The 12,167-nt window shown below is 45.2% G+C and overlaps 1 protein-coding gene across 1 annotated transcript in view; it reads right to left on the bottom strand.

The window, feature by feature from the left end:
• HYDIN (HYDIN, axonemal central pair apparatus protein) overlaps positions 1–12,167 on the bottom strand; it is a 155,189-nt gene that overhangs the window by 132,012 nt on the left and 11,010 nt on the right. The window contains exons 5-6 of the mRNA XM_009330382.1: positions 8,010–8,209; positions 168–292 (exon numbers count right to left, since the gene is read on the bottom strand). Of these exons, the coding sequence (XP_009328657.1) occupies positions 168–292; positions 8,010–8,209 (325 nt within the window). The remainder of the gene's footprint in view (positions 1–167; positions 293–8,009; positions 8,210–12,167) is intronic.

The following is a 12,167-nucleotide window of genomic DNA, read 5'->3' as shown; positions in this document are numbered from 1 at the left end:
AGCCTTTGCCCCATATCTGGTCACTTCTAAGCACTGAAACATGCAGAGGTTTGGAAAGAAAAGGTTTTAGAAGTTGTCTGCAAAGCAAGCTTAACATTATTCTGCTTAGAAAGGGCTCCGTTTTGCAGGATGCAGAGAGCATGCACCATGCAGTGCCCAGCACTTACCCGTGTCATAGTGAACTATCAGGGATCTGGAATGATCCCCAGTCTTCAGCGGGTGAAACTCCACTGTTACTTGCATGGTGTCACCAATCCCAAGAGTCCCGATGGAGGGATCGACAGAGAAAGGGCTGCAACACAAAGAGAAATCAGGACTATTGTGGGAGATTTGGGGACTATATTCCTTTGGCAGTCGAGTTCACTTCAGCTCACTTGTGCAAGCAAGGAGCAAACAAACCACAGTCAGCAGAAGAAAAACAAAACATACAGGATCAGAAACAGAGCTACTGACTCTCGCTTCTGAAGAGATCCAGTCCTCAGAAGATCCTATGGTATAAAGTGACCTCGTCTCCTCCATACGCTGTATCTAGTTCTCTGCAGTGAGGCTCAGGAGTCCGACTGCTAGCAATACAACCAGAGAATGGTTTTTGAAGAGCACAGAGATGGTAAAAGCTATTTGCATGCACAACTTGACACCGACTTCCTTGGGAATCCGTCTTTTCCTGTCACCTATAAACCTCAAGAGATGCAAATGTCAAGGCAATACCTGTTCCAATGAGATTATAGCCTAGAAATCAGACAGGGAGAATAAAAGTCTTTCTTGAAGACCAGAGAATTATTATGGTTTAATTCGCAGAATTCATTTTTTACCTTGAAAACATCCTGGTTTAGTCTAAGAAAGGGCACATTTATCAGCATTTCAATGAAAGCTGCTCTAAGGAGAAAAGGAACAATCAGAAAAATCTGAACGAGCGCAAATGCAGACTGGAGCGATACCATGACATGGAAACAAGACACAAGAGGAGTAATCCCATTTACAGCCTGAACGATTAAACCCCTAGCTAAGTGAAGTGTCATTAACAGGAGCATATCAAGGTGAGTTTAACAGGAGGTTTTCTCTGTGTTCACAAGCAATGCAATCTAGGACTCTGGGTTGTAATCCAAGCTCTGTAACTGTTTGCTTGGGCCCCCAAAGTCTGTGCAATGTGTTGGAAATAATTATGAAAACGTGTTGGTGTACTTTGGTTTTAATATGAGCAATTACGATTTGTCGCCAGGTAAACAGCTCTTGGCTGATAGACACAAAACTCGGTGCTTTAATGCTCAGGGGCAAGTCAGATGAAACATGCTTCTGCACAACAGCAGCTGGGCTTCGCAGCTCTTGTACAGCCCCGCTTAGAAAACAAAAGTTACTGGTTTTAGTGCTTTGCTCGTGGTCAATTTGTCACCTTAAAAACATGTTCTGCAGAGTTTTACCATGATTAGAGAATGCAATGCGCACACAAAAATAATGAGAACAACTGGAGCCATGCGCAAGCTGAACTTTGTTCACGCCACTAGTGACAGCTGATGAAATTGCTGGAGTTTCTGCTCATTAAGGAGTTATTGCTGCAATTAGGGCCCTGACCTGTTCCCATTACAACTAGTGAGAACATTGCTGCTGACTAATGGAGAAGCATTGGGCCTGCAACGTTTACGTGCTGGACTTGAGACTTTTGAGAGAGAGAAGGAAAGACAAGGCACCGCCAGCCTCAGAACTGGACTGCTCTGCACGGTCCTGCATCTGCACTGACGGTTATGCCAGGACTGCTGCAGGACTCTGCTGGTGCTTGGGTGGGATCATGGCCTGCTCTGGGAAAAGCAGAGAATTTTCTTTTTTCCCTCTTTTTTTTTTTTTAATGCTAGAAATGTTGCCAGAACAGAAGAGCTGCTAGTTAAGGAAGGGGATTCCTGGCAACACTTCAGCACTACCTCCCATCCCACCATCTTCCTACTCCTTCGCCCATCTACATACTCCTGCCCTCGGATGGCTGGGATGGGAACAACACTCCTGAGGGTGACTTCAGGGGATGCCTGAGAAAGAAGATATCTTCATATTTTCAATTTATCAGAAGAAGAGGATCCAACCAAGTCCAGGACTGAGTCCTCAGGACTGAGAAACCGAGCACAAATCAGACACTGCATCTCCTACATCCCACCCCATGCTGTACCCACAAGACAACTCTGTTACTGCTGTAGCAGGAGCTCGTTATCCCTCACATAGACCTGGGTCTCCAAGACCCAGATATGCAAGTTCCACGGTTAAACTTAACCCCTCAGAATTTCAATCAACATCACCAAGCTGTTCCCTGCAGCCTACAGATAAGAAGAGATGCTAAGGAGACATCCCTGACACATTGTAATAGCCAAATGAAAAGCACTGCCAAGAGATGAAGCTGGCAGGCTAAACTTTGGCCTTTTATCCATTAATTGTGAGCTGTTCTTTAAGATAATTCTGGTTCTGTTAGATCTAGCCTTTCAATGAATCACCACTGCTCCTGGAAGACAGAACACATAAGGTTTGGAGGTTTTTTTTAATAGCTTGGTTTTTTCTGACATGCTTTTTAACTATGTCCATTTGGATGTTTGCTTTGTTGTACATCTAAACTTTCAAGTCCAGATCACCCAATGGTACCTTGCAATCCCCAGCTTGTATAAACTCATCTAGCCACAGCAATTTAGGAGAGGCCTTCCCACCAGTACCTGCTGAGATCTTGCCTATTATTGCCCTTTAGAAAGAGAGCGACACTAGATTTGTAAGCAGTTTCATAATGATATATTTTGGCATTTACCTCTTGCTTACTTTCACCAGGCATCAGCTCCCCATCTTGACAGAGTTGGGCAAAAGTTATGTCCCATGAGGATACCAAGGGCCAAATACTCCTGACATAATTTCGAAACACAAGTGACAAGCGAACAAAGCTGGCAATTCTGTGACTGGGGCTCTCAAACCACCATGTCGCCTTTTCTCCTGCAACCATACATTTAGCAAATGCAGCGTGCAAGGAGGCTATGATACCCTTCTTCAAGTCCCATTGTATGTTTACCTTCTATGACCAAGCTTTCTTTGGTCTACTGGTGCCTTAATTTGTGTTATAAAATCTTTTGAGTTTGGGAGAATTGATTTCATTAAAAGCTACCTCCAACTCCAAGAAAGGCAGTAAAATCTACTGGTGATTGAATTGCCTCATCTGTCCACTAAGACCTACTGCAGGAAAAACCCAAAGATCATTTAATCTCGGCATATATTACTTTTTAGTAATGGTATGGCAGCTGAAGTCAAGCAGTGTAACCATTCCAGTGAATCCAGTCTGTTGGGCCAAAGCATCCACGACTCCATCTCTGTGCTGAAAAAATCTTGCGCAGAGTCAGCATCTCACAGCTCGCTCTCTCCCTCTTTCACTGCACCTGGGCTCTGTTTTCACATTCTTGGATGGTCTTTGTGCCCTATGATGTCTCCAATCCCATATAGTATACGGGTACTACAGAGAGGGATGCAAGGGGGCTCCAAGCACTGTGCCTTGTAGGATAATTTCCTGAGCTTTCAGAGCTTGGTGGGGACATTCCTAAACAGAGGTGCTTATCTCAGACTGATCCTCTGTAGCCCCGTGGCATGGCACAGCACAATGTCTGTAATGTCAGGAAAAGGCAGCGCTGCACCGAGATCTGCTTCCAGACACCATTTTCAACTCAAATGTACTGGAATGACATTTATCTCCCTGAATGTCATGAAGAAACTCATTATCCCGCCTTAACAATGAGAACGACAGGAAGAGACTTTCTATATTTATACTATTATTATTCTTTATTCCCAAGCTATGCAGTTAAGAGCTGGGTATGGACATGCAGAGGCAGGACAGGCAGAAAGCCAGACTGCATAGCAGGGAGTGCTTTGGTGGGTTTTTTCCTTTATGAAAGAGTGGTCAAAATGTGGCCATGTTTTCTGGTAGATACCATGGCAAGGGAGAGCTCTGAACAGGGAACAGCAGAAGGATGCTGAATTGGCCCCATGGATTCACTTAAGAGCTCTTCCCTGGGGTGAAACGCACAACAGAAAACATCAAAGTCTTTAGATAAACGAGTAACAGGCAGGTAACATCATCATGAACTGACCAGATGTAAGAGCTGAGCTCTCCGTATTGACTGAGAGGAAAGGTTAGGATTGGAGATGGGCTGAAAAATGCACTGAAGGTGAAAGCAGACAGGTTATGCTTGACGCCATAGAGAAGGGAATCCAGAGAAAGGAGGCAAAGTGATATGAGCAGCACATTGGGCTAGGAAATGGTGGCATCTGCAGCTGACTTGTGAACGGGCAAGCGCCTGAATTTGCTCAGGCCAGAAAACAAAAGTTGCAGCAACTAAGACAGAAGTTTCAATTGTGCAGGTAGAGAATAAAGGACGTAGAGGGCAGCTGATGGCTCTATAAACTTAGACAGATCTCTCATTCCCTTCTACTCCACTAATCCTCCTCCCTCTCTCATATGCATGCATGTATGCTTGTACATAATACACAAAGCTATTATGTGATATTAAGATTGTCTTTAACACAACACCGCGTCCTTACTCAGCAAAAATTAAGCACACATTCAACTTCAGCTGCTTAAATTCCCCACTACGTAAGAATAGACTGGAACAGTCCTGAATTTCAGTCCGTAAGGTTGGCACGCCTTTCCGCTAGCACCTATGCCATAACTCTTGATTACTGCATCTCACGTTCCCTGTCCTGGAGAGCTTAAAGTGCAAATATAATTCATTCATTTCCAAAGCACAGTTTTAAGTGTTCTGTGATAATAATTAATCATCAAGTTATTACGAAAGTCATTCAAAAGAATTAGTGACATTAAACTAAATCGTCACTATCCCTGTTGTTCACAATGATGCAGCCTTTGTTATAGCCTCTACAACAGGGAAATTAATCCCCTCTAGAGGACAATAGCCTCTCTTGTGAAAGCCTCTGTAAATATATTTGTTCAAAGACAATTGCCAGCTAATGATCTACTGGCCTGTGGAGCGGTGTATTGGTCTGATTCTCAAGCCAACTTGTCACGCCAGCTGGGAGGCCAATTCTTTTCTCCTGGGGTTGCTAGAACCACAGGGCTCACCTGGGAGCTCAGTGGTAGGTGTCCGAGCAACTTCTCATAGCACAACAAGCAAGGAACCAACCATTGATTGTTGCTGTCAAGAGACTCAGTCACTAATATGAAAGTTGGCAGATAGAGGGTCCAGACAGCACTCAGGCACTCAGACAGCAGGAAAAGAGCTGGTGCAATGCAGTGATGATATGTCACACAGTATGGTCCCCAGCACTGGCTGTGCCAGCACTCCTGGCACACCACGGCCTCGTCACACAGGGAGAACATGGTTGTTCAGGTCTTGGGATGCAAGGGGACATCCTGACCTGGTCAACAGGAGGGAACACTCAAAATTTGGTGGATGATACCAAACTGGAGGGAGTAGTCAACACACTGGAGTGCTGGGCTGCTATTCAGAGGGACCACAACAGGCTGGAGAAATTGGCTGATGTAAACTTCGCGCAGTTCAGGGATGGAAAATGCAAAATCCTGTATTGGGGATGGAATAAACCCTGGCAGTACAGGCTGGGCATTGATGGGGTGGAAAACATTTCTACAGAAGAGGACCTTAAGGCCTGGAGCACAGGACATGCAGGAAGATGCTGAGATAAATGGGTTTGTACAGCCTTGAGAAGAAAAGACGAAGAGTGATCTTAGTGCCGTCTACAACGATGTAAAGGAAAGGTGAAGAGAAGATGGGGCCAAGCTCTTCTTTGAGATGTGCAGTGATAGGGTAAGGGAAAATGAACACAAGTTGCAGTAATGGAAAACCTGAGTAGATATTAGGGAAAAAACTGTCACCATGAGGGTGGTTGAACACTAGAACAAGGACCCAGAGAAGCAAGGGAACCTTGAAGACATTCAAAGCTCAACACAACAAGGCCCAGAGTAGCAAGCTGTGTTACTTGCAAACCTGATCAAACTTTGACACTGGTCTTGATTTGATCAGGGTGTTTGCTCAGGTGATCTCCAGAGGTCCCTTCCAACCGAAGTTATTCTCTGATTTTATCTTCTAAATCAGCCCAATTCCATTTCAGATATTCCCCAAATTTCTCCTATTTCCTATACATCTGTGCATATAGCTATAGGCAGATGGTAGACAGACAGGCATTAGAGGAACTCAACCTTTAAGAAAGTTCCCAACGAAGAATTCATTATGACACTTTGCTGAACACTTAAAGAAAAAAAGAAGACAGCAGAAACACAGGAACTTCAGAATATTTAAAAAGAAATCTGAATGAAAGTGGGGGCGACAATTAGAATAAAACGCTGCTTATATTCAAAGATTGAAATCATCTGTTTGAAATTTCAAACTGGCTTTCAAAAGTTCATAATGAAATGGAAGAGATGATAGATGCCCTCAGCTGACAAGGGAAATCATATCAGCTCTTGATCTCCGTACACATGCAATCCAGTTATTCAGAATTCTACTTTTTTTGTGTAGTTTGAAATAAAGCTATTGTAATGCTTCCCATTTCTTTATTGCAAATCAGGACCGAAATATTTAATTGCTAAAGTTCAGAAATTCTAAAAATCCCTATCAAGCAGGATTCAACATATGCTGTATCACTCAATAGAATAGTTGGCAAGTACATTGCAAAAAGATGCTAGACTTTACTGGGTATTTATTTTGGTGGTGACAACTAGATCTGGAAATCCCAGAGGAAAACTGTACAGTGATTTACAAGATCCTGCCTACATATTTTCCACCGTGAAAAGCAGCAGCCTGCTTAAATAGCTTTGCCAGGCTTTGGTGGAAGCTCCTCCTGGACCCTCATGTTTCACAGGAGAAAAGTAAAAAGTCTTCTTTTGAGCCCTGTTTTCCTGGGGAAGAAATCGTGTGCAAAAACTCAGATGCACCAAGTCAGACAGCGGGTCTTTGCTGGATTCTTGACCTCAGCTCCTACACCAAGACCTCTGGGACCAAGCAACTCTCAACTAATTACCAGCCAACTGAACCGGTTTCCTGGCAGATGCGGTGTCAAAAAGGCATTACCCTCTCCAATTCATCAAAGTGGAAAACAGGTGACTGTCTTCTGAGACCAAAAGGAGAAGTACAGGCTGTCCGCAATACAATTCATGTCAGGCGCTTGATTAGGGTACCACCGGAATACCATGTGCTTGTGGACCCCAGAGAACGGGTGTATTTGGCTGACAGTGGTATGTAACCATTTCGGAAGGTACTTACCATCAAGAGGTTGCAAGCTAGCTACTAACACTCTAGCACTCTCCAGGAAATCTGGGAGAGATAAAGCTCTAGAAGAAAATGTCCCCAACCCGTGCACCAGATATTTGCTGCATCTTTTGCCTGTGCCCTCCTTAGCATTCTATTTTGGGGCTGGAGTGCAGCTTTGAAGCCAGTGTCTGCTCAGCTCCACTTAAGAGCTCATTCTACTTAAAAATATTTGGTCCCAGGGACCAGACCAAACCTACTGCAAAACAAAGTTCCTGGACCACGCAGTGTTATTGTCAGGGCCTCAATACCAATTGCTTTGATCTACAGTCTCCAATTGCACTTGCTAATATAGACACAGCTGCTGATAAATTCTTACATGTCTCTTTAACCAGCTCATAGCTGGCCATTTCCTAACACCGCATTTGGTCTACCTGAACTGAGCTCCCAGAGCTGTCATCTGCCATGCAGTATCCCGTACAGCCCGAGGGCAGTCAAGTTGCCTTCCTGTATTTGCGCTTTCAAACTAACAGAATTGGTCTTGCAAGAAGCTGTGCTGCAGACACCGCTGCAGTATAAAACTTCACTGCAGCTTGCAGAGTTTTACCAAAGGTTGCGTCATGCTTAAAACACTGTAAGCAACTGCAAAAACCCACACGTCCTGCCCATTTCCAGCTACGGCTGCAATACAGCAGCTCAGATGCTCCGGTTCCTTTTTGTTACTGTTTACCAACTATATTATCACACAACGGTGTCCTGCACAAAACAGATGAGCTCTTTTACCTCTGAGTGCTGATGCAGTAGCGGGCCTCCCGATTACCGACGTTGCGAACCAGCAGAGTTTTCTGGGTGCCGTACTTGACTGGACAGACGGAGAAGTTCAGCTGGTCAGGGAAGTCCAGGATAGCTCGGGCACCTATAGCTCGGATTGGCACAATAAACTTTTCCCTTTCTGTGATGCAGGTGAGCTGGTGGAAGTAATCCTGAGGGGAAAGAAACAATCGCAGCACAGTGCATTTAGTACCGTCCCCATGGCAGAAGAAAACCTGATGTTTTTTATGACTAACAGTAGCATTCAATAATGTAATAGTACTTTTTACCTTAATGACCTTTCATTCCAGTAGCAATACTTGGACAGGGCTGTTAACTCGCAAAGAAGAAACAACCTCATTGATTCACCTGCTTTCGCAGCAAGCTGGCAGAACCAGACAAAATTATCTGATACTTTGATTCTTAGGCACCAAAATAGAGTAATTTTACGTCAGGGATTACAGCAGTAACAAGAACCTGCTTCAATCACCACTGCAGATGACTAAAGGCACCACTAAGAAGCCGGTTGCGCCACAGCACTAACTTCAGTCCCAGCAATGCAGCGACCTTGTTGAAGCTTGGCAGGGGATGCTCAGGTACATTTTCAAACAGACTTCACCACATGCACGATCGACAGTCAGTCTTTGGTGAAATACTTAACAAGCTGGACACGATAATTGTTTTAACGTCAGGTGAGCGTAGGGTACGTGTGTACTTCCCACAGCATTATAGGGACAAGGCCGGGGACACACACCCCCTTAAAAAGCTATCTGATCCACCTCCCCACCCCAGAACTGGCTCAGCTCTATACCCAAACTATTCTTGGGAGATGTTTGACAAGTACTTAAAAGCACTAACAATTCCACCCCTGCCCTCAGCAGCCTATTCCAGCTCTACCCTAGACTTAAAGAGAGTTCTTCCTGCGTCTTATATCAAATTTCCCTTTACATCTCCTCCTAGCCTCAGGGGATGCGGGCGATAGCTTTGCTTTCTCTCTGCTGCATATTCTGGCATGGTTGATGCCTTAATCACGTCCCTCTTGTAAGGTCTCTAGAATAAATGACTTGGTGCCTTGTTAGCATGCCTACCTGAGGCAGGTGGTATCAGGGGCTGCAAATGGCAGACTCAGACATCCCTACCAGAGCAAACTCAAGTGTGCTATTCCTAATCATTGGCTTGTTCAGAAAAGAGCCAGACAGTCCCCCCGAGCTGTCTGGCATTTAGCAGTAGGAAGGCGAATCAAGCCACCAAAATCATTTTACTGTGGGGTTGAGCCGATCAATCTCCAGATATACGGTGTGGCACCACTGTGCTGGAAGTATTGCCTTGCCCCCGCTGAAATCAGTGGTAAAACTGTTGCAGTAGGGCCAGGAGCCATTACCTCCAGCAGCTCTCTTATTGACAAGTTGATAAAAGCCCTGCCTCTTATCACTCACTTGCTGTCCTGATCTTTTTTCCTCGGTGCTTTTAACTCGTTTGATATTTTTTTATAATTGTTGAAGCAGGAAGCAAACAATTTGATTTAGCAATTGCACGCAGCAGCAAACTCCCTTAACCAGAACAGATTCAGATTCCTCCGTACTCGGGATTTGCCGCTCCCGCAGCCATCCCCTCCGAGCCTGGAAGGGACCTAAGGCAGCCAGACGAGGCACAGACACACAGCTATTGCTTTAACACAACAACTAACACCCGGTGCCTACCAACCACCTGCTCAGCTGGGGTTTAAGGTTGCAGTAACAGATGCTGTCACATCTAAGATGAAAAAAGAATGAAGGAGGATTTTTTTTTTCTAGACATCTCAAATATTCACACTGGAAATTGCAGAAAGGCTTTTGCTTCTCATATTTGGAAGGTAAAATACCAGGAAGGGAACTGCAGCAAATGACCTACGGAATCGAGTATCACATTTCAGGAGAGCATTTCATCTTCAGCAAGTCTTTCCGAATTAGCAATTTTGTAGTCCATCTTGCAGCCTAAGCCCTCTAAAATAAAAGCTATGGGCAGCCCATGTGAATTTTAAGCACCTATTATCTGGGTACTACACATCCTGGATGGTTTAGATCCTCAGAAACTGCATTAGCAAATGAAGGCAGCTATTTAGGGTTTTTTGTTATTTTGGCCACACTACTGTAACAAAGGCATTGTAAATCCAATTGAAAGCTGCATGCCTTATTAAGTCTTGGCATGCTGTATTTACTTATCTCTCCCTTCCAGATGCCAGGTAGACAGAGGAAGATGCAAGGAGTTCAGATCAGCACGGCGATAAAGAAAAAAGAAACTTCAACAATAGGAGGTATTTGAGAGAAGTAGAAGGAAATAATTTTCAAGTCATTGTCATTGCTAAGGAGCGAGTGGATCAACAGCAATATAAATAAGAGCCCAAGGAATAAATCCCCCCCTCAAAAGCAAGCACAGGCAGCCTTCCCAGCTCCATTGCCGGTGAGGGGCACTGGGACCACTTGCACAGCAACACATGGGGAAAGGGACTTCTCCAGGCATGTGAAGGCAAGGCTAAAGCAACAAGGATTTGGCCTCGCAGAGACAACCATGACCTTTGAGAGAGAAAGCTGCCTCCTGCCATTCATGCACACGCATGTTGTGTGCTGAGCCCCTTCTCCAGGGACGCCCGGGGATGTTGCATCCTCTACAAGGCTTGACTCAAAGCACTTCAGCGTGTGCTGACCCTTCAACCACGCTCTAGGACCCCAAAGTGGGACCTTGCATCAAAGTTGAATGTTGTGTCAGGCCAAACGGGGGGAAACCCAAGGAAAGAGGGGTGCCTGAAGAAGCTGGCTGCTCATGCTGCTGTGAACCCATGGTCCCTTAAGCTTTTGAAGGCTGAATCACCCTCCCCTGGGAGAAGATAAAGGCTGTAATTCTCCACTGCAGTACTGCCCTGCATTACCAGCTCTGCTATGCACTTAGTCACAATCTAGGGGTACAGTTGAAACCAGTTTAAAATCTTGTTTTACTTTGCCACAGCAAGCCCTTGGCAGGCTGTTTAAAACCAGGTTTCTATATAACCATGCCTGGGTGAGAGAGGTTGCATCACTTCTGGCTTTAAAGATTGTTGTGCTTAGATGCAGCTTCAGGCTATAGATTATCAAGAAAATACAACTTCATCCTTCATACAACTCTGCTCTCAATTTCAGGGAAAATACAGTTCGTTGTACGATGCTTCCTCTTCTCCTATTCCCCTTTGATAAGCAGTAAGTTACAAGCTCTGGCCTGCAAAGCATCACCACTGGCATTTGAATTAGCACCCACTGAAATTAAAGCAACTGCTTGTATCAAAGGTGTCATTTCAGGCTCTTTTCAAACTCTAGCTAACATTAATTACTGTCACAGTGATATCAACCTTAGCTGCCCAGTACGCCAGCATACTCGGATGTCAGTTTTACTGTATAACCAATCCTAAATACTTCACTGAATTCCTTGCAGCAGGCAACTGCAAAGGAAAGATCCTTGTAGCATGAGGTAACATAGTAAAGTCAAACAGGGGAAACTCCCTGCTGAAACCATGTCCACATACAGGGCAACCAGGCGATCAGGCCCAGTCAGCATGAGTTTATGAAAGGCAGGTCTTGCTTGACCAACCTGATCTCCTTCTATGACAAGGTGACCCGCTTGATGGATGAGGGAAAGGCTGTGGATGTGGTCTACCTGGACTTTAGCAAAGCCTTTGACACCGTTTCCCACAGCATTCTCCTGGAGAAACCGGCTGCTCATGGCTTGGACAGGCATACTCTTTGCTGGGTAAAAAACTGGCTGGACAGCCAGGCCCAGAGAGTTGTGGTGAATGGAGTTCAATCCAGCTGGCGGCTGGTCACGAGCGGCGTTCCCCAGGGCTCAATTTTGGGGCCAGTTCTGTTTAATATCTTTATTAATGATCTGGATGAGGGGATCGAGTGCACCCTCAGTAAGTTTGCAGATGACACCAAGTTGGGCGGCAGTGTTGATCTGCTCGAGGGTAGGAAGGCTCTGCAGAGGGACCTGGACAGGCTGGATCGATGGGCCCAGGCCAACTGTATGAGCTTCAACAAGGCCAAGTGCCGGGTCCTGCACTTTGGCCACAACAACCCCATGCAGCGCTACAGGCTTGGGGAAGAGTGGCTGGAAAGCTGCCTGGCG

Source organism: Pygoscelis adeliae, unplaced genomic scaffold, assembly GCF_000699105.1.
Source record: "Pygoscelis adeliae isolate BGI_AS28 unplaced genomic scaffold, ASM69910v1 Scaffold458, whole genome shotgun sequence".
NCBI lineage: Eukaryota > Metazoa > Chordata > Aves > Sphenisciformes > Spheniscidae > Pygoscelis > Pygoscelis adeliae.
This window is presented reverse-complemented; position numbering and strand designations above follow the sequence as displayed.